The sequence below is a fragment of the Scatophagus argus genome, chromosome 20 (assembly GCF_020382885.2).
Source record: "Scatophagus argus isolate fScaArg1 chromosome 20, fScaArg1.pri, whole genome shotgun sequence".
Classification (NCBI taxonomy): Eukaryota; Metazoa; Chordata; class Actinopteri; family Scatophagidae; genus Scatophagus; species Scatophagus argus.
In genome coordinates, this window is record NC_058512.1 from 15,959,003 (window position 1) to 15,982,046 (window position 23,044).

The 23,044-nt window shown below is 40.5% G+C and overlaps 1 protein-coding gene across 1 annotated transcript in view; it reads right to left on the reverse strand.

Moving 5' to 3' along the window:
• si:ch211-196i2.1 (collagen alpha-1(I) chain) overlaps window positions 1-23,044 on the reverse strand; it is an 85,309-nt gene that overhangs the window by 37,096 nt on the left and 25,169 nt on the right. The window contains exons 2-9 of the mRNA XM_046374762.1: window positions 22,772-22,919; window positions 22,420-22,578; window positions 21,099-21,291; window positions 19,205-19,339; window positions 18,707-18,787; window positions 4,327-5,013; window positions 2,564-2,608; window positions 2,086-2,205 (exon numbers count right to left, since the gene is read on the reverse strand). Of these exons, the coding sequence (XP_046230718.1) occupies window positions 2,086-2,205; window positions 2,564-2,608; window positions 4,327-5,013; window positions 18,707-18,787; window positions 19,205-19,339; window positions 21,099-21,291; window positions 22,420-22,578; window positions 22,772-22,919 (1,568 nt within the window). The remainder of the gene's footprint in view (window positions 1-2,085; window positions 2,206-2,563; window positions 2,609-4,326; window positions 5,014-18,706; window positions 18,788-19,204; window positions 19,340-21,098; window positions 21,292-22,419; window positions 22,579-22,771; window positions 22,920-23,044) is intronic.

The window sequence follows — 23,044 nt, forward strand, 5'->3', positions numbered from 1 at the left end:
CTGTGCTTTCTTGTCCCGCAGATTCCTATCGATCATGACTGGACCTCCTGCTGCGGTCCTGCTGTCGTCCTGCTCAAAACCTACTGCGATTACTACTGTTTAGTCATAATCTGATTTAAATCTCTTACGACTCAGTACAGCTACTACCATTATTGTTACTACTATTGTTATCAAAATCACCATAATACCTTTTGTATACTTCATTGTCATTATCATTATCTACATTTCCGATACTTCTGGTATTATTACTGCTGCCCCTCCCCCTCTGCCTCTCTCCCTTGCTCTCTCTCTCTCTCTCTCTCTCTCTCTCTCTCTCTCTCTCTCCCTCTCTCTCAACCCAACCGGTCAAGGCAGATGGCCGCCCATCTTGAGCCGGGGTCTGCTCCGAGGTTTCTGCCTTCAGTTTTTCCTCGCCACTGTCGCCAAGTGCTTGCTCATGGGGGAATGTTGGGCTCTCTCTATTTACAATTTAATTAAAGAGTTTGGTCTAGACCTGCTCAAATTGGAAAGTGTCATGAGATAACTTTTGTTGTGAATTGGCGCTATATAAATAAACTGAACTGAATTGAATTGAATTGAAATAAAAAGAGTATATGGGTATTACCAATGCTCATCTGTGACAGATAACTTAAAATGAATTCCATCTTCTCTCAAGCTCCATTGTCTCTTGAGTTAACAATCTATCTTTGCCTTATCAGTGACACTCTTTCTCAATGACCCCTGCAGGTCGTGCAAATGAAGTTCAAGGCACATACAGTAACGAATCGCCCTCACAAACCACTAACAGACATTCATTTTTGTCATCTTTTTTCAATATCAAACTTCTCCATCATGCTGACATGCTGGTGAGTGTATTCTACAACATACAGCTGTGGCTGCTGCACAGAGATTAAAACAGATGAGGACAGAGCATCAGCTTGCACGCACCATAACTGCAGGGTCAAAGGTTTTACAGATAGTCTGGGGATATTATGGATATTTTGGGACATTTGATGTCCAGTATGTCTTCTAGGGAACTGACAATGAATTACTCAAGGGTTGAAGGGGAGCAGTGAAAAGACATCTCATCTGGGTATTTCCAATTGAAAAGATGTTTAAAGAACACTAGGATGTGTGCCAGATTACCAAAAATCAGATAAAAAGGTAGATATCAATTTCATCTCACCATATTCAATAGTGAAATCTAACCCACATTATATAGACAAAAGTATTTAGACACACCTCTTTATTATTATTTTCAGGTGTGGTATGAGGTTGTTTTTCAAGGGTTGGGATCAGCCTCTTATTCTAGTGAATCTTAACAAAATCTTAACGACTCAGCATACCAAGACATTTTGGACAATGCTATGCTTCCAACATTGTGGCAACAGTTTGGGGAAGGTCCTTTTCTATTCCAGCATGACTGTGCTGCAGTGCACAAAGCAAAGTCCATAAAGACATGTTGGATGAGTTTGGTGTGGAAGAACTTGACCGACCCACACAGAGCCCTGACCTCAAACCCTTCAAACACCTTTGGGAAGAACTGGAACAGAGATTATGAGTCAGGCCTTTTCATCCAACATCAGTGCCTGACCTCACACACGCTCTATTGTGTGATCTTTCTATCAATTTCTTTTCTACTATAAACTTCTTTTAAAACCAATATTTATGGGTGCATGTGATCAGATGTTATCTTTATTGGTTTAGGACAAGACTCTTACTGGTACACATTTTTGCATTTTTTGATAGAATTTAATTTTTGCTGAGTACAAGCTACCAGTAGGACTCAGCCCCCTTATGAGATCTGTTTTGTTTTTTTTTTTTGTTTTTTTTCTGTCAGATTTCAGTGTTAAGAAGACAGTTTCCAATGGGGAGGACTAGACTGCCTGTCAGGAAAACATTTTATCTCTACTGTTCGATTTGCTAGTGGTCACCCAAACAATAAAAAAAATTATCTTGATATTTGACTTGATATTTTTAAGCTTTTAAGCTGCGAAAGAGGACTGATCCTACACATAGTGAAGAATTAATATGTTTTGTAAGAACCTGCTAAATATCTTACTAAATAATTACTGGAGATTGAGAACAATCTGGATGCTGTCTTACCTGAAATGCAGCCCATTCCTCTGCTGTATTCTTCCACAGGTAGAGGGTTGGTAAACCTGGTGGTCCGGGAGGCCCAGGCTCCCCCTTTTTTCCTGGATTCCCTTCTGAGCCCATTTTACCCTTTGAAAGATTAAAAGGAAGTGGTACATTTATGCAAGACAATTCAATTTGTATGGAATAGTTAATAACATAGTACAACCTTGTTTATTAACATTATTACATCACTGAAATAACCTGATATAGCATTTGGGCCACAGCATAAATAATCAATATATGGATTTCATGAAGGAAAGGTCAGAAGTTTAGAGCAGGAGGTATTCTGAATGCTCAGGTGAAATTGTGCTTTAAAATGAGAAATGCCTCTGATGCTGTTTCAGAGGTGTGGAGACATAAATCCTGTGTTTAAATCCTGAAGCGCCAAGTGGACCAACTTCACACAGCATCTCAAGTTATTATGCCATTAATAAGCTTTGCTTACCTGATCACCTTTAAACCCAGATGGGCCAGGCTCACCAGGACAGCCCTGTGAACAATAGTAACAATCCTCAATAAAGAAACTCAATAGACAATAGCACATAGAGGAAAATGCAGCCTTTGGGATACAAACAGATTTTATCAACAAGTTAAAAAACACAAGTAAACCGTTGCTCAAACTATAAAACTGGTGAGTCTTTTCACTATTTCTACAAACATTCATCTCAGATATTTAAAACTGAAGACTTGACTACAACTTTAGAAATCTGTGAGCTGAGAAACAAGCAAAGCACTGGATCATTGTAAAACCTCCCAGTTTGCCTATTTATCTGCTAGAAAAGCAGTCTTGCTCCCAACACAATGAATGCCAATGCAGCACTGTGAAATTTTATTCTGGACCGAGATAGTGAGAGATTGTTAATGAGACACGGCAACCTTCAATCCTTCTCAAAAATTGCTCACCCCATATTTAAGTGAGAAACTACTGTGGGATCTTTTATGTGGAAATATAGCAAATATTCCTACATAATGGAAGTATGGCATCACTGAAATAAATCAGCGATACAACAAAACTAGGTGTCCTGGCATATGAATTACACAGATAAGGCAGAGGCAAAGAAAACAATAGCACTTCATTTGCTTAGTACATTATTTTGTAGCAACACCTTGAGGAGTATGACTGCATCTATGCAAATTCCAGCCAAGAAAGTTGCATACCTTTTCATACAGGTCAGTTTCATGAAGGACAAGTAGTGATGCAACTGATCTTAGTACACCTTCCACACTGATCTAGAACAGCAGCTAAATTGATTGCTTGAAGCACTTTGTTATACCATTTTATTTGTCCCCACTAGCAAATCAGAACAGTGTTTTTATAGTGATGCCAAAGTACAATTTTTGATTTTTGATATACATTTTACTAAAATGTTACCTTTAACACCGTACTTGTTGAGGCTAATGCTACAGGCTAAAGAAAATGCAAAAAGCAAAGCAAGTATGACCTGAACTGCAGTACATGAGAAGAGGGGAGGACAGTACTCCAAGTCAACAGGACATCTTCCTACATGTTCCCTACAGCTGTCTTCAATCACAGTAATCGTGCTTTAGTGATCCTGTGGATTTTATGGCAGCGTGACTCCAGAGACCGGCTCAGACTAGAGCAGATGTGGAGTCTGGTTCTGGTTCTGTCTGCTCTGCAGTCCCTGTGATAACCCACCTCTTACGCTAGGTAAACCTTCCGATTGGATAGTATGAAATGATGTTACTCCTTGGCACCAATCAGATGTCCTGGTAGCCACAGGTCAAGATTGTCACATTGAGTAATGCTCTGACAAACTGTTGAGTCTCCTCAACCGTACACTTTCTTTATGCTCAAATCGCACCATCAAAGACATGTGGATCACCATATGTTTGAGCAGTAAGTCCTTGATCAGATTCAGATGGCAGCTGATAGAGAACAGCTCTTGTAAGCTGTAAAGCATTAACAGACGTCACACTTATTTCATTCACAAGGCTTGTCGTAACTTTTTTTATCTCATTTACATCAGATGAACTCTCAAAACAGTGGGAAACAAGCATTAGCTGTTATAATCAATATTTAAATAATATAACCTATGAAAGCAATAATTTCTAACTGACCAGGTTGCATCAGGAAGAACAACCTAAGGACTTACTTTACTGTCATTTGGTAAAAAAAGAAAATGCACTGATCACACTTGGAAATGTGAGATAGCATCAAAGCAACAAGAAGACGATAATAACACTCACTTCCTGCCCTGGGGGACCCATTCGACCTGGTGGCCCTCTCTGGAGCCGGTACCTTTTGCCATCTGAGCCCAGGACCACATCTCTGTCTCTGTATACAATGGTTACAATCCCAGGGCGCTCCTTCCCTGGTAGTTTACCATTGTCCCCAGCTCTATGATCAGTGGTGATCAGTGTCCCCTCCTCATCTTCTGGCTTTGTAGATGGACCAGAAATTATGACGTGAGGTGTAGGTGAGATAGATCCGGACATTTCCTCTGTCTCCTCACTTAATTGGCTGGAGTCTGACGATGTTCTGGGATCTGAAGTGCTCTTTGGAAGTACAGGAAATCCCACTACGGGCTTCTTGGTGGTGCTTCCGAGGTCCAGGTCAATGATGCCATTGGATGGTTTACCAGGGAACAGTGATGAAGTCCTTCCACTGGGGTCAGTCTTTTTGTCTGTGGTAATGTTCTCCTCTAATAGCTTTGATGACAGTTCAGGCTTCCCCTTCTGGTTTCCCTTAAATCCATTTCTGGAAGGCTTCCACTGAGGGTTGACTTGTCCGCCATTTTGGAAGATTGGATCCAACAAATCAGTGTCCTCATCCACCACAAAGACATCTCCACGACCTATCGAACCTTTGGACCGTTTGGATCCTGAAGGAACCGTCCCATCCCCTCGGGTACTCCCTCGTCGCAGAAACATATTCTGTTGAGAAACAGAATAAGAGTTGGGGGTCATTTAAGAATAGTCATTCTGATACTTTAGTAATTTATTTCAGTGTTTTTTATTTAGGGATCGTGTCATGTTTCTATAGATGGATGGACTACGGATGTCTTTTTATGTGGGAGAATTTGTCAGAGATGCAATAAAAATTACTCACATAAATGTCAACTTATTCCAATCTCTAACTTCCTGATAATCACTACACTCAAACAAAACAATGTCAAATGAATAAGTCTAGTCTGAGAGTACAGACCTTGTACCTCCAGATTTGTGAAGCATAAATAATCTGAGTTTCTCATGGTAAAATAAAAAAAAAAATCTGTGTACACTAAATGACTATTTAAAATACAGAAATAATCACCATTAGTATTCCGTCCATACACTAACATCATCTTCTAATGTCAAACAATGAAAAGAACCATAGAAACAACCAGTTCTGCAGATCTTCTTCACTTCTTTAAAACCATCATCACCTCATTGTAGACATCTGGCATGATTTTGTCTGCCCTCAAGTCAGTCAGTTTCTCCCTTTTTTAAAGACAGTTACCACTGACCCATCTGCCATCAAAAGCTGCACATCACTAAAGATTTTTATCTGATTTCTTTCCAAAACACTTGAATGTGCTGCCTCTAATTAAAATTTCCGTGGTTCTCCCTGAGGTGCTGTTGGAGCCAAACCACAGTAAATATGTTTGCATTTAAACTGCCAAACAGCCAGACGACATTTTTACTATAATGTGTCATAATGAACTAAATTTTGATTGTAAAATTTAATGCAATAGGATAATGTCACCATCAGCGTTTATACTGGTTCCCTATAAATCTTGTATTCACTATAGAATTCTGGCTTCCAGTGAGCACCTCTTCCAGAAAAATTAAGGCAGAAGGGCAATTTACTGAGTCTTATAGCCTGGCACCACTTCTATCTGCTTTCATGTCTCCATTAGAGACTAAATAGATGAATAAACTTATGCTTTTGACCCATGTTGTTGGTAGTTGTTTGGTAGTATTTGTGGCAACACTAATACCACCAACTTTAGAAGGGAAAGTTGTCTATAGATGAGGTAAGAGTCTGTCATAGGAATAAATCTGGCTGACAAATTATTGTTCTCATTGTAAATCATTTCATTATGAACATCAGCTGCCAAAATGTGAAATTATTGACTCATCCACCAAATAAATTCTACCAAAACAAACATAGCAGTTTAAAAGTTATGCCGTATCCAGAGGTAACAGAAAAAAACATTCCAAAGACAACATGCAAACACCATGACCGGGGCATTTTTTCTTTACTTGTCATATTGTGTTACACACACAGACACACGGACACACACACACGCGGCAAGACATATCAGAATGTTGGGCCTCAGGGAACAGTGGCGCAGTAAGAGAGGCCTTCCAGAGAATGGGACCAAAGGGCTGTAAATTTTGTTTGATGACCCTAATGGGCTGAAATGGAGAGCACTAAAGTGTAGCTGAGAGACATATGGAGAGCAGGAGGACAAGAAGAGGAAAGGGAAACAGGAGTGTGCATGCTTAGTGTTTTTTCTTTCCCCCCAGAGTAGAGCAGAGCTGTATCTTTTAGAACATAAGAACTTATGCAGGTGAGATACGGTCACTGTGTAGTGTCTTCATAGTCATAAGTCAGTAACTATTAGCACATTAACATTACCAACTTGCTGCATGCAGAAATAATATGCAAAACTACTTCAAATTCATGCCAAGCTGGTACACTTCTGCACTTTTACCTCTTACAAACTACTTTGTGTCAGGTCTTGAGAGGCCCTATTATTTATACATTGTATTCCACCACTTTAAAACTGAAATATCTCAACAAGCATGAGATGCATTGCCATCCAATGTGGTGCACATATCCATGGTGCCCAGAGGAAGAAGCCTAATTGGGACTTTTCCTCTAGTGCTACCACGCAATTAACATTTGTGGTTTTGAGAGAAATGTCTCAGCAACCATGACATCACTGGCTCAGATACATCTTGTGTTTACTGTTAATTAGCAAATTCTGGGATGCTAACATACTGAACTAATATGGTTAACATAACAAACATACCTGTAAACATCAGCACGTTAGCATTGTCATTCATGACACACAAGTTCCTCTAACACCTAGAAAAGTAGAAACACCTCATCTGAACGAATCCTGCAAAATAAACATTATTTTGCAAGGTATAAATTTGGTCAGCCACAACAATCCATGTGTGTCACTTATATTTAGGGTCCCGATATGTTCCAAACAACACTCATTACACCAACTACAACCTGTGCTCTGGACAGAAGGATGTAAGCCATGTTTCATGCAGTTCACTCCAAATTTGAACAAGAGCTGGAGGCAGAGGTGGGTATCAAACCAGATGTATGAAATGGTATCATATACAATTTATGAATAAGTACAATTATTACAGATGTGATTATTATTACAGAGTTCCTATTTGGTTATATGAGTTTGTTAAGACAAAATTAAATTGAGCATGCTTTGATTACATCAACAGGAAGAATGATATTCCTAAACACAGTGGCCGGCCGTCAGGGCCAGCAAGGCCTTCTCTGCTGGCCTAAACACTATCAGAAGCACTGACCTACATTTACAACCTAAATTCTAATATTTGTTCCATGAAATTGTATTAATTTATTCCCAACAGTTTATTCTCATTTTATAGCATGTCTCTCGGCTTCACCACTTCCAGTACAAGTATGTGGATGTTCGATTTTTGTCCAATCAGATTTCAGCACACTGGCTCTGTGAAGCGTCAGCATTCTTCCGTCCTCTGATTGGTCGGTCAGAGCAAAAGTCACAGCCAAGTGCGACTAGCAGTTCTGAACTGCTCCAGATGATGTACATGGCAGAGTTGCGGTTGTAGTATAGAGGAATTGTCTTAACTGTGTTTCTTGTTGTATTAATAATGGTAATTATCCTTAACACGTGAAATTCTTCTCTCTCTAATGCCACGCCTTGTCATTGCGTTTTTGGATACTATTGATGTTTTTTTATAATTGCGACGTGATAATGGTTGTATTAAGAGGTGAACTAAGTCAGGTATGTCCCCACTGAAGGCCCAGGTACCAAATGCATGGCCCGCCACTGCCTAAATATTACCCAGAATTGAACAGTTGAACTTGACTTTACTTCATCAGATATGAAATATCAGAATATTCAGTCCTAATACTGTATGCACTTCCTATCTTCGGTGAAACCCAGCTCTTGGTGGAAGGTTGACTAAGTATTACAAGGGCCAGTGAAGGGCTGAGACAGACACAAGGCCAAACATGGTGCCCCAACTGAAAACAAAGGCCCTTTCTCTGTCTCTTATCCCAGGCCACAGTCAGGCAGCCAGCCTTGGTCGATAAGCTGACACTAGATCTCCTGTGGTCAATGCCGTCCCCTCAGCTTATCTACCCCACCAGTCTGTGAGATATCCCCATGAACGCCAGCCCAAGGCCTACTTAGCTGGAGTACTATGACACGTTGGCCAGTCAGCCAGGAGCCGACAGCTGTCAAACGCTCTTCACCAAAAAATACACACTCCCTGATGTATCCCAGTACGTAGGAGCAAGGTATTTTGGTTGCACGCCTGTCTCTCAGTCACCAATGGTATTTGTGGGGGGTGTGTGACTTTCTGGAGTGGGGCTGTATAATGGTTTAATTGACATAATTTGCACATGCTTGTTATCAGTGTTGTTTGCTGCATAAAGTGTAAGTAGGGTTGTGTTATTTTCTGTTGACTGCTATACTTTTATCCAGTTCTCCCATAACATTTATGCAGACCATCTCGTACATAAAGTTTGTGCGTAAACAATAAACAACCGAAACCGCAGATATGGACTCTTGAATGGGATGTAGTGTGTCAGACAGATCTCCCTACAGTAGTCCTCTCAGCAGCAACTGTTATACTTGATAGTCGTAATGTAACAAGAACTTCCAGCGCTCACCATCTTATGAAACTAGCTGTATAATGTCTTTTCGCAATGGGTTGCAGTTCTATAGAGCTTTCATACCTTAGCAGACAAAATGTTTTACAATTCACTTCTCATTCAACCACTGACATAAACACACCGATTGTAGTAGAGCGGTCATGAAAGGCACTGGCTTGCCCATTGGCAGGATTTGTGGTTCAGTGTCTGTGCAAGTGAACAGGAGAAGCCAGGGATTGAACCATGAACGCTGCAACTAGTGGACAGACCACTTTTCATACAGAGTCACAGTCTTATGGCAACTTAGTGATGATGTCAGTAAGGTTAACTTAGTTTAAGCTTGAGACTTCCAGTTTAAAATAGAGGCTTTCTGTCAAATATTTGAAACAAAGATTTTTAAATATGAGGGCATTAAACAGATAGGAAACATCTAAGGAAAGACACTACTGAGTTGCATTACTGTCTAGTGTAGTTATATTTCTGAGGGAGGTACACCTTAGCTATGGCAGTGTGTAAATCCATTTCAAAGACCTGCTAGAGTGGCTAGTCACTGAAAAATACTGGTCTACCCTACAGTCTGTATGTCAACAGTCAGTATCCTCATCATGGTCTTAGCATGTGATTACATGGTACTACTGAATTACTGAAAATCAGAGGTTTGAAAGAATTTTCACCATCCCGTATGGAAATGTAGGCTGGCATTAAAACCAATGTCAAAAGTCAATATCTTTGGGACAGAGGTGTCAAATTGCACAGTTAAAGGTCATCCAGTTTAAAATGTAGCAACTTAAAAGATGGTCTACACAGCATGCATCTGAGTAGTTATCCTGTCAAACAAACCTCTAATAATCTCAATAAATAACTCTCTAAACCTTGGATCACGTGCCAAGACAATGTTTGCACTCGCAATCTTTCTAACAGCAGGCTGGAGCAAGCAAGCACACTGGGTCTGTTTAATGTGTTTGTTCATGTTTTTGTATCCTTACAACACACTGTTGAGCAGAGACACAATGTGAATGTCTAAGGTTTTGGCACACCCCAATCTTTAGGTGAAAAAATGACAGTGAGGGGGATCAAATGGTTCAGACTGTGTCAGTGTGTAAGTGTGTATGGCTGTAGGCTAACGAAAAGACAGAACAATTTTAGAGGTTACCAGAATGCTTTCCTAATACTTCTATTATAACTCCTGATTTTTGGCTGATTTGAATTGAAAGCTTCCATGCTAATGCATATGTGCGTTATCAGTATTCAAATCCTTAGAGCCCCTGAAACTCAATTTATAATGTCATATATGATATAAAACTGTCCTCTTCTAAAAGTATGTAAAGTATATGGCCAAAATAACGACACCCTGGTTATTTTGTACATCATACAATAATATCTTAGAAAGCGTGTTTCTAACTTTGTGACAACAGCATTTACATTTGACAATTTTCCCATGCACAAAGTCGTGTAACCAAAATAATAGTTTTCCCAGTCTGGTGCAAAAGAACTTGACTGGCCTAGACAGAGCCCTGACCTCAACCTCATCTGACACCTTTGACATGAAACAGAACGTGAGTCAGGTTTCACAATGTTTGGATGAATCTGATAATCAAATGAAGCACCATACAATACAAGCACATCGTGTCTCCATAAGAAAATATTTACATGCAATATCTATCAATGCTGAGAGAACATGAAGATTATGACTAAACCTTTCTGCAACTCTAAGCATATATATTTATGGGAAAACACAGTAAATCAGAATTAGGGCACATGTTGACGCAGCACACCTGGGCTCAATTAATGGTTATAACAAACTGCCGTGTCCTTCCATCATCACAAGTCAGGAGTCTGTCTCCATGTGTAGCTGACAGATCCTCTGTTATGAGCAATGAGAAATCTATGGAGGCCTCACAGCCTGACACTAGCGCTGCAGGCTAGAGCTCTATCATCAACACACACATGCACTCACACAATGAACACTTGGCTCTACAAAGGGCTAATCAGATGGCAAAGTCCGTAAATCTAACCAAGACACAGGTATGCAGACTGGCTGGGTCTTGCAAGCAGCACTAGGCAAGTTGGCCTGGAAGAATGCATGATGACAGTTGTCTGATGTTTTTAGAATAAGGACGGGAACACGGCACCTGGCATTGTATAATAAAAATGTGAAGCAAATAAATCATTTTCTTTGATCAGTACATAAAATGTTGCGAATAAAAACTGAACGTTACCCAAGAACTTGAAACAAACAAAAGTAAACCAGCAACCCTGACACAGTGATGAGCTGTGTGTGTGTGTGTTTCTGCCTTTGAACCCCAACAACACGTGCACAGTCTGAGGTAATGTATACAAGACACAGTCTCAATGTCTTGATATGTCACTATAAAATGCAGGTTAACAGCTGCATGTACATTTAAATTTCTTTGTATGCTCATCAGAAATGTCATGTGCACATGGGTCAGTGTGTGACTCGCTGTGGTTAAGTAGCTCAGCAGGTTGAGTGCAGTATTAACACCATCATCGTTAGGGATTTTATTCCGAGCAAGACCACCCATGTTAGCGATCAAAGTGTCCACCAAATCGCCAGTGGTGGTCCTTGGATATAAGATCATAAAGCCTGTTGGAGGGACAAAAGACCTTGAAATTTTTAAATGAAATGGCGCTGCAACCACGCTCTCACTTGAGGCAAGTCCCACTGCGAGCTTCATGTTCACATTAGATAGCCACAGAAACCAAAGAGTCAGAAAGCTGTATTGTTCCACAGTATGTTTTTGAATATCAAAACAATAGAGTGATGTCTTGATAATCAGAATTTATGGATAATGCAGAACAACTTTGCTGTGATGACTGAGTATAAAAGAAACCCATACTTTATCAACGATGATTCAGTCCATACAACTTCATCAAATAAGTAGATGTTTTTGTTATGTCCTGAAATTACTGGTCAAATTAGTCAAATCTGCTATTTAAAAAAACCTTTTATGTTAAGTTCTCAAGGGCTAGTCAGCGGCAGCTGGAATGTACCATACCTCTCTGTAAGAACCAAGAGGTTGCTATGGCGCTAATTGCTAGTCAGGTAGTCATTAGCAGGTCACAAATGAGCTTCCATTAGCCACATTCAACATGCGTGTAGACAGACAAATATCTTAATTAGTGTCCTGTGAAAACCACACATGTCCAAAAATGTATTCAGAGCAACATTTTTATGCAGCGATGTGACGACTCCTTTTTGAATTTAATCCAGTTGGTTGTAAAATGGGTTTATTAGCATAAGAAGTAGTAGAGTGTTCGCAACCAATTAAGTTTCATTTATTCATTATTATAAACATTTTTAAAGGATAGAACACATATTTGAAAGGCTGTCAACACAACTGCCACCAAAATAATATATAAAGGACTGAGAATAATAATTTTGAGATACCTGGCTATCATATCTATCTATATCTATTTATAGGATATCTATTTTCTGTGTTGTTTCAATGCTAAAAAAACTACTGCAGGTGCAACCTTGAACGTAGAACATCAAAGGCAAACCTCAAAGAGCAACAAATTGCATGTGTGTTAATCACACAAATATCCATTCTGAAAGAGGGAAAAAATCCTCATTCCAGTAAAGCAGAAAAAAGCATGGCCACAGTGTGCAGAGGATTATGCATCCTACTTTACATCAGTGCAGAGCAAAAGAAAATGGAAATACACCATGCAGTACCTTTCCTCTCTGTTGCCTTTGACCTTGCACATGCAATCCAACTAAATCCATGAGCAGGCATCCCAACAGCAAGTACCATCCAACATGGTAGAGCATGACTGCAAGAGACACTGCAGGTCTGTCTGCACAACTCTGTTCACATACCCATGGGCAGACCTCTGTACAGGAGGCTGATCCAGCTCCCAGCTGACACACCCACACACCTACTGGGTACACACCCTTCCACTAGGACCGGCCATTCATCTCAAATAAACAATACATCCAATCTGCCATTTGTAGCAGACTGTAGCACAGACCATTAGCCCTGAGGGTGTCCTCTGTGAACGCTGAAAAAGTGGAAGAAAAGAGAAAACGCACAGGGAAACAGAAAGAAACAACTAGTTAACTAATCTGGGACAATTTAAATGAGCCAAAATCATTTAAATACTAAATATATTATATCACTTCCACCTGCAAACACTTAGAACATGCATCACATGTTGTAACACATCCTCAGTGTCCAAACTGTTTACCAGCTCTCACCAAAATGAACACAGTTGAGGATGATGGTGAAAATCTGACCGCAACTACTGGCACAACACACTAACTGCAACATCATTAGCAACTACAAATTTGCGAGAGCGAATGAGTGCTCCTTCTGGCTGAAGGAAGCAGAACGATGGAAAACAGGGATGATGTGAGGGGATCCCTGTTGCTTTCGCACATGGATTCTGGTCGGAGGGAGCCTGCACACAGCTAGACGTACAAGAAATAAAAACTCTGGAAAATCTCTGGAGGGGAAATATGAGGGAGCAGATTCAACCACAGCTGAGAGAACATTTAAGGGGAAATATTCACTGGGGATTGTCTAATGTTGTCTTGATTTACTCAACTGGGTTGATGCAGAGAGGCGACCTCCTTGGAATGAAAGTCAAGAAGAGCGCGGCTGCTCACTGTTACCGGAAGCATTACTTCATGTCTATTTGGAGCAAAAGGAGAGGTGGTGCACAAACAGCAATATAAATAAATGATAGCAGAGGGAGGTTGATTCAGGGTGAACGGATCCTCTGTAAGCACTTTAAAACTGCAGGGCAGATGTGTGGGGTAATCAATGACCTCTTTTTAATTCTAAACAACTTCCCGGCACATCTTCCTCCTCTCAGCCACATAATGGCTTCCAGGAATCACTGCTGTCTTCACAGAAAACATAATCTTTGTTGCATTTTAAAGAGCTGGACCTCATGCAGAAGGTTGGCACTGGGAAGAAACATAGAGGAGGGCGATCACAGGTTGCTGATGCAGCAGTCTTGTAACAACATTCCATCACTTAGCAACCACAGCTGATTTATCTTCATAATATAGATATGCCACACTAAATTATAGTTTTAGAGAGGAAAATTATTAGCTTGAGCATGCTATGGCTTCTCACTTTGGGAAAAATTGCATTGCGTCTCCTAGTGACCAAAAGGAAGGAACAACTAGTGCAAGAACTTTGTTTCCAACTTCTTCTTTTCCCTCCTCCTTCTCTTTTATCTGAGCATCGCCTCTTTCAACAACCCACTTCCTCCTGCGCTGCATGATTTGAGGGCCTCCTGAACTGTCTGTAATTACTTTATTTTACATTGGAAACCATTATCAGCCCCGTCGAGCAGTTACTGCTCAATCTATGATGACGCACATAAAAGAAAAGCTTGACAGTGTGCAGAAACATCCTGTTGATTCCAACACAAAGGTGTTCCATTCAGATGCTCTTGAACTTTTCTAGAGAAAAACGAAAGCACATTCACTTGTGTTTTATTTTAGTGAATATTTTGTTTAAAATGTGTGTGGTTTAGTAACTCAGAGTAATCTCACAAAAATGTGGTCTGAGCTGATGGCTTGTGGGCGTAGTTTTATTATTAGTCTTTTCTCTATTTTACTATCTTAGGAAACAAGATCTCTGTATCCTGCTGTCCTGCTTTGATTTTGATCTGACATGGTTGTATTGCAGTGTATAATCCTCCTGCAATGCCAAAAGAATAGCATATGTATGAATAGCACCTCAAAGTGTTTCGTGAGACAGTTAATGGTTTGTGTTGACCTTTTAAAAGTAGCTCACCTAAGTCATAACAGAGCTTAAAAATATTATGAGGGCTACAATATGACCCGTGGCTCTAATCTTTTTTTCTCTAAATATAGATTTTATTCCTGTAAACTACATATTATCTGTATAATTTATGTGCACCTGTGACAGCATATTTATGTCTTTGAACTGTTTCTTTAAAACAGATGTTTTCAAGCTGTTAGGGAGAGTTGAAGAGGGTAAAGGACAATAGAAATCCATCTATTTGCTTAGAATTAATAGCAGGATAAACTGCAGACCTGCCTAACAATAATCATGTTTTATTCAGTATCAAAGTGATCCAGTGACAGAGTGTCAGACTTCAAAAAACCCTCCTCTAAAATAACATGCATTTAAAAACGTCCTGTTATTCTTCACCTCATTGTCTGTGATGCACACACAGAAAACTGAACTGAAAAAATATGAAGGCGGGAGCAAAGTGGAAGCATGGCTGCATTTCTCCAACAGTACCACACAGTATCTCTCTATCTTTCAGTACTATAATTAAGGGAACATTATATTATATCACAATATCATCAACACTGCTTATATGATTTACTTTTCTCTGTCTCTGATATGATCATAAAGCATGACATCCACTAATCACAGAGCTGTGCAGACACAGCTGTAGGAGAGCACTGAGCTGTAACTATCCTTTCACCAGATTCACCAGATCTTGGAGCCAGCTTGAACAGGATTTATATTTTGCATGCTGGCAGAACACTGGGCGCAGTCAAAAACTAAAAAGCGATGACCCAATATGGGCTGAACATCTTCTGCTGGGCTTTAGATTCTTGGCTGCCTACAGTAGATATTTAGTGACCTCTTGAGTCTGTCATCTACAGCCTTCCATCTCTCTTTGTTGCTAAGAAACCTGGCAAATGTGTCTGTGTTGAACAACCTTATTCCCCAACAGAGCAACATTAAGAGAAATGCAAGAGCTGAATTAGGTGAACAGTACTTAAGATCGCAAGATCGGCCCCTACAACGTCTTGCAGAAGAAGTTCATGTCTCACTAATGTTTTGGACAAAAGGCAAATGTGGGCTAAGCTGTCCATCTGACTTACTCTAGAACCCAGCTGGATGACTCTGACCCATGGCCCCTGGCCCCTGACCTCTGGTCTTCTGCTGCTTCTGGCCAAGTGTGACCAGACAGTGAAAGCAAAGAAGAGAGGGGAAAACAAGCAGTCCTAAAAGACAACTGCTGGCTTTAATGCTTTTCTAAACACTCACACAGACTGATGAGAGCAGCGTTGTTTTCAGCAGCAGGCAGTTGGTTTGCAGAAAAAACCCTCTGATAAACCCACTGTATATGACTTTCCCAGCACTTTCCCAGCACTTTCCCAGCACCAAATGGAAGATAAAGTAGAAGGCTATTGGTGAAAAAGATAAATAAACAAATCACACATTAACTAGCTAAAGAAATCATTTTTTCATGAGCTGATAGTGGCTAAACCAGAGTGAGGATGGAGCAATGGACTTAATTTGAATGTATCAGGTGGAATGAAAAGTAGCTCCAAACACAATATTTTAGTTACAACAGCAACAACAACATAAAATAAATATCTCCAAAATGCAAAGTGCTACAGTTTCAAAGAAATTGTAACTAACAAATACAATATATATGCTGATGATGAGAGTTCAAAGGCATTACCATATTTTCAGAGTTCATGGATTTGGCTTTGTAATTACATGTTCAGCTAAGGTCCCTGACCTCCAGGAGTGTTTAACATCTTAATGCACACTGGAGGAGCTGCAGATTAACTGTTTGAGTGCCACTAAAGAGAACCTGTCAAGGGAGGCGCTCGGCCCAGAAAAGACATGCACCGAAGTCAGGAAACCTTAACAATGTGACCTCACAGTCTTTCGTCTGTCACGCTTCAAAGATGACGGCAGCAGACCCTAGCAAAATAGAAATAGATCCTTGTTTTATTCTTTTTTTTTTTAATGTGCAGATTCTGAGGAGAGCCAGAGACAGGACGAGTGTACCACCACTACAGGTCTGTTCTGTGAGGATATAATGAGAAACAAGAGAACAAGGTCCAAACATACCCCCCTTAGTCATGGTTTCCTATATGAAATGTAAGCTGCAATCAGGTTTCCCACACTGTCTTAAACTACAAGTAAGAGTCCTTTTCAAGGACTTTTCAGAATCACAGACAGCAGTTACAAAGAGACAGGCATCAATGTGTGGACACTTCTCAGTTGTGTTGTTTTACAGGCAAGCCAGTCTTTGTAGATACATTTTCCATTTTTTTGGGCATAGATGAAAGTTTATTCAGATTTCGATATATTTTCGTACATATGTTGTAGCACACAAGCAACTGGGTTGATTGATCGAATGATTTTATGACACTGCCAGGGAGCCTATAAGAAGACAGACGGAGCGCCGAGCTCATCTGTTGAGCCGACACAGATAAAGACACAGGGACATGCAGCGAGAGAGACATTCAGACACAATAAAAAACAGAAAAACAGAAACAGCTGAACGGAGAGAGGCAGATAATAATGAGAAAGAGATGCTGCCTGCTGAGGAAATTCTGGTGCTGACTGTTCCTGCAAGCATTCTCTACAACACAAAACAGCAGGAGACGTCATTGTCATCTGCATCATCACAAAGGCATCCCAATGCCATCCTGATGGAGAAACCCCTGGGCCTGATGGAGCTAGCACGCATGGTATGGGTCTGCTGGAGTTAACTCCTCGCTCCTCCTGCCTGAACACTACCGTACACTGTGAAGAGAACCAGATCCTCCCTGAGTTTTTCTGGCACTTTGAATAGAAACTCAAACCAGCTTTGCCTTTCCTACGCTGCCAAGTGTATGGTCTTTGCTTTGTTTCCATTTCAAACATGTGCAGATTGCTGAAACACTCTTTATTCTTTAAATGCTGATGTAAACATCCACATGTATTAGAGGAACTGTATTGTGTTTGGTCAGAGAGATGAAACTGCAGCATGTGCAGCAATAACACAGCAATTTCATAAATGTACACTTGAGCTAATTGTGGATTCAGATGTACTGATCATCATATTCATCATCATCAACACAGATTTGGTATGTTGAATTAAATGTGATCATTAGTTCTTTAATGCGATATATTTCCTTAAAAAACTGCATTTTGAGGTGGAGTATTTAACATAAGGGATCAATCTTAAAGGGTGTGTCCAGTGTCCAAAATAATACCTGATCTTTCAAATTTTTTATCACGCATTTTGGTCCGAAATGCCCTAAAAGTTAACAAATAAAGAAACTAGAAAAAAAGAGAGTGCAGTCAGAAACTTTGATTCTAGTTATGGAACATGATGAGAAAAAAGAACAGGGAGAAAATAGAGCTGATCACACACCCTCTAAATAACTGAACCAAAAAATTACACAGCGGTTGTATTGCAAAAGTTAAAATCCAGCACTGGCTTTTGGATAGCCGTTTTTTTTTTGTGTGTGTTTTTTTATGTTAGACTTTTTACTCATTCTTTTAACAGCACCAATAAATTCTAATTGTTTTTTTTAATTGTTTCAGTGAGCAGTTTGTGTGTTTTTTAAGAAATTCAGCTTCAGCACCCAGATGAACTTTATTCAGGCCACAAAAAGCACCAGTGAGCAGACACAGAACGCTGAACCTGTACACAGAAAGGTCAGGCACAGACACACACACTCAGGCAGACAAAGGCACATACAAAGTGGACCAGTCAGCCGAGGACAAGAGGTGGGACGGCTGGCTGGAGGCTCTGCACCGCAGTGCTAATTAATGACAGACGCTGGACTGGTGGTTTTACAGACACAGACTGAAAAAAAGACTGAAAAGCAGACCAGCGGCTGGTATATATGACTGCCTGTTTATCCATAGCTACAACTCTGGGACGCAGCTGTGAAACCACACAAATATGTATGTTTTCTCAGTGGGTGGGGCCTGTTTTCCACACCTAAATGAACAGGGAACTGCAATGCAGTGCAGTTTAGATCCTACTCACAGTTCTGCCAAGGCTTAAAAATGACTCATCCTCGGGATTCCCCAGCAGGTCCTCCAGGTCATTCGAGGACAGCAGGGTATTCTGTGTGGAAACAGAGGGGATGATTTCTAAATTTAAAAACCACAAACAAGCACAGTTCAGGGCTAAACTGATGAACAAGCAAACACTCACACAGTCATTAAAATCACCAGACAGGATCAAAACCACAGGAGTCAGTGAAGTTTTTGTTTTAAATCCTCTGATGATCTTTTATCATGCTTTGTGGTATATTACAGGTACTGCTGTTAAAGTATTAACTGCAGGAGTCTGGGTGTCTGGGCTTCAAAAGACATGTGGCTTCACCTTAAACACCTCAGTGACATGTCAGAGCCGTGCTGTTTACATAAGTCAAAGGAACAGTACAGAGAAAATGAATCTTCCCGATTGCATGCGTGTATATTGACGCAGATTATATGACCATATTATTTTTTTTTTGTTTTTCCATTCATCTTCCCTCACCTCCAGGACGTTGTTGACGCGTGGAGAGCGGGGAGGCTTGGAGGCAGCCTCACCGCAGCGGGGCGGGTGGTGGCTGCAGTGCTGCTGGGCGGCGTCTGGGTCGCCCATCAGGAAGGTCAGTTGTCGGAGGTGACCCTGCAGACACAGAAACAGTACAGAAATAAAGACAAGTGGAAAGACGGAGATGCACATGTTTCAAAGAACTTTATTTGAGATACTGTAGTCATGTGCTGCTGTATACTGAAAAGTCCCATAATATCCTAAAAATAGAGATATCACACAACACATCATCATCATATCCACAGTCTTGTGATTCCTGCTGGAAAAAAAATGTCTGGACAGACGCTGACCAGTCGGAACGATAGATTAAATAAAGAGAACTCACAGCATTTAAGCTTATGTTTCATTCCTAATAAAGAGTTTGATGTGGATCAAAACATTAATATTAACATTAATAAACTGGATCATCAAAAAAGGTTCATTAGAGATGATAATGGTGTTAGACAGTAAATGCAAAAGTGATGGGATAAAGAGCTGGTGGGACAAAGTGAAAGCATGCTACATGACAAGGAGGACCTGCACTGAAGCACATGGAAAATAATTCTTAGACCTTCAAAACACTAATTTTCACAATAAGAAGCAATCAAAACTACATGCAATAAAAAAAATTGGTACACTGAAAAAAACCCAGAGCACATTTACTTATTTTTACTTATTCAGTGTGAGCAACAACACATAACTTCAGCTAAAAGAATCTGACTGTTCTCACCAGTGAAAACAAGTGTGGAAGTGCTCCATCCTTGGAGCTCAGTAAAAAGACACAAGGTAATGGAGTCCATTTTATCTGCTGCGAAGAACAAATCCAGATGCTGTGCTGTGATACAGCCACACTGCGCGCTATGATCACCAGGCTACGTGGGCGCTCGCTGCCAGCTGCTTCGCGGGCCTTCAAAGTCAGCCTCAAACGGAAGAATTTAGCTTTTTAAACTATGGCAGCGCGCAACAATAATGTAACACTGATGGGATTTTTTTTTTCTTTTATCTTCTCTTTACCTTACACAACTCAGGGAAAGTTTCAAGAATCTACCAAAAGATTAGCATATCATACAGAAACCAAACAGACAAATCGTCAGCATGAAGCAGTTTACATGGTTTGTACCTGGGAGTTTAAAAGTTCTCCTTGTGGGTTTCCTCCCACAGTCCAAAGACATCCAGGTCTGTGAGATGTCTCCAAGTCGGGAGGGTTTTTGAGGATACTGAACTCATCCTCTGTCCAAACACTCATCAGCGTTTCCTCTGTAATTTTATTTAACAGTGGGGTTTCGGAGGTAATCGAGGTTGTGGTTAGAGCAGGTTGCAGGGATTTTTATGCAAAGTTTCTAAAAACAAACAGCTGGTTTCTAAGCATTACGGGCGACATGTCTGTGTGTCTGTGATGAAAAGGGAATAGGGTGGGATAAGGCCACGAGGCTGGAATATCTACCTGTGTGTTCTTTACTGTGTGTGTGTGTGTGTGTTTGTTCCACAAGGGTGAGAAGTCGTGCATATCTTTTTGGACTGAATTCAAATGAACTGGACTCTGCACATGTTGTCTATTATTACTCAGTGATAACAGCTGTTTTTAATATGATCTGGCTATTGCCTAACCATCTGCACATATGTGTTATTGCACAGACATGCAATATAGTACATCATTCATTCAGCCATTCAGACTCCCTGAAGATTGCTGTTGAGTCAGCTGAAAGACTGACTGTCAGTAGAATAAAGCTTCGGGTTGATGATTATGTGTGATGGTCTAATGGGTGCTGTTGTTTTTGTGTGTCCTTATTTCTGTTTTTATGATTAGTGGTTTAAATAACAGAAAAAGACAAAGCAAAGTTCCGGAGCAACTTACTTCAAATGGAGTCTCGAAGCCCTCGACGATCCCCCCGACCATGAGCAGCCCTTCAGAGCTGATCCCCATGCCATGGTACACCCAGTCCACGTTCTCCAGCAGAGAGCAGTCCACATACAGCGCCAGCCGCTTGGCAGAGACGCTCACGGCCACATGATGCCACCTTCCATCAGACAGACCGCTGACTGGGAACCTGACAGAGAGACGCGTGGGTCATCATGCAATTACATTGATTTTGGTTCTGTGTCTTGAATTGAATGTAAGAGTTAAGAGGTAAGAGTTGAAATCTTTTTTGTTTCTCTTCCTTCAGTGAATAATGAGGTTTAAACTATTTGAACTTAATGATTTTTAGTGTACGCAGTTGGCCTATTAAGTGTCCTGACAGCTCCAGGCGATATTGTGTGTGAGGGCAGAAATGAATCTAAAAGAGAAGTAGAATAAAACATTATTAAATCTTTAAGTCCCCTGATAAAAAAAATCAGACTCTTTAGCTGCTCAGTATTCCACTTTCTTCACAAGTTAGTCTCTACTTTGTCTGCACTTTGGTGCTGAGGAGACTGTTTATCAGTGCTTGCTTCATAACAAACAAAAAGCTTCCTCTACAGCAACCTTTTTCACATACACAGTAGTACTTCCCAACATCTATAAACACACTTTGATGTGCAAGTTTTCCCTTTAACATATAAAATATCAATAACAATAACAATCAGGCTTTAATGTCTAAAAGATCCACTAGTGTCTGCCAGTGGAAGTGGAAGTCACCACCAAACACGACAAACATACAGCTGCATGGCTTCAAGCAGAAATTAGGTGAAATATACAATCATCAATGTGCCAGCAGTAGAAAATAACTACAGTATCTATGTTTGTCTATCTTTTGGCTCAGTTCCGTCTGCTGTCTCGCAGTGATGAATTGCTTTGAGCTCTGTGGTTCCTGAAGGGGCCAAACCTGCCAAGAGACGCCTAATAAATCATCTCACCAAAGAGACAGCCAGACTCAGTTTACCATTAAATACACACAAAGACTACAAACAAATATCCTCCACAGAACTTTACTTTGTCTTACGGACACATTTGCATACACTCTAGCTGAGAAACAGGAATGGGCATGAGCGCTAATCAATCTGGAACAGATGCTGTAAACACCTTCTAATGGAAAAAAATTGGACAATTGCTATCGCATAAAGTAAAAGGGATGTGCCTAGCGACCTCAAGCACTCTACACTTAGATAACGTTTTAATTAGATTAACGTCTTAAAATTAAAAATGATTAATTTGACAATTAATTTGGTAAAAAAAATAAATAAAGAGCTGAGCTCACTCATAGTGCCGTTGTTGTGTTCCTATGAAGATGACGGCACGAGCACTGATCCTCAGCTGCAGCATAACTTGGCTGTTGGGGCTCAGCATGGTGAAGACACTGCGTTCATCTCTCTGAGGACTCCGCAGCTGCACCAACAAGGTGAACTCATCTGCAAACCTAAACACAAACACACACGCAATTTAGCCATATAACTGCTTCTGAAAACACAGGGCTGACTGACTGGAAGACACCTTTTTAAAAGATAACCAGTGACCAAAAGTAAAGTGAACCATCAGATTTTACCTTTTCGTACAGTGGTAAAGCAACGTTAATAAGGAAGCGGCATGTAGGGATGCAGATGGAACCTTACCCGTCAGTGAGGAGCTGCTGAAGAGGAAGAGCCACGGTGGAGTACTGTCCCACCTGCAGGACCGGACATCTGCTGTCACCCACAGTCATGGAGGCATTACTGCTGTTCAACAGCTGAAGAGGGAGCTCCTGTAGAATGTTCACCTCATCTGTAGTGACACAAATTACAAATGAAATTCTTTTGATAAATAAACATCATGCAGATGTTTGACATCAGCCCAAACAAGCACAGATAAAGTGTTATAATACTAGACTGTATACGAGAGACTAATAC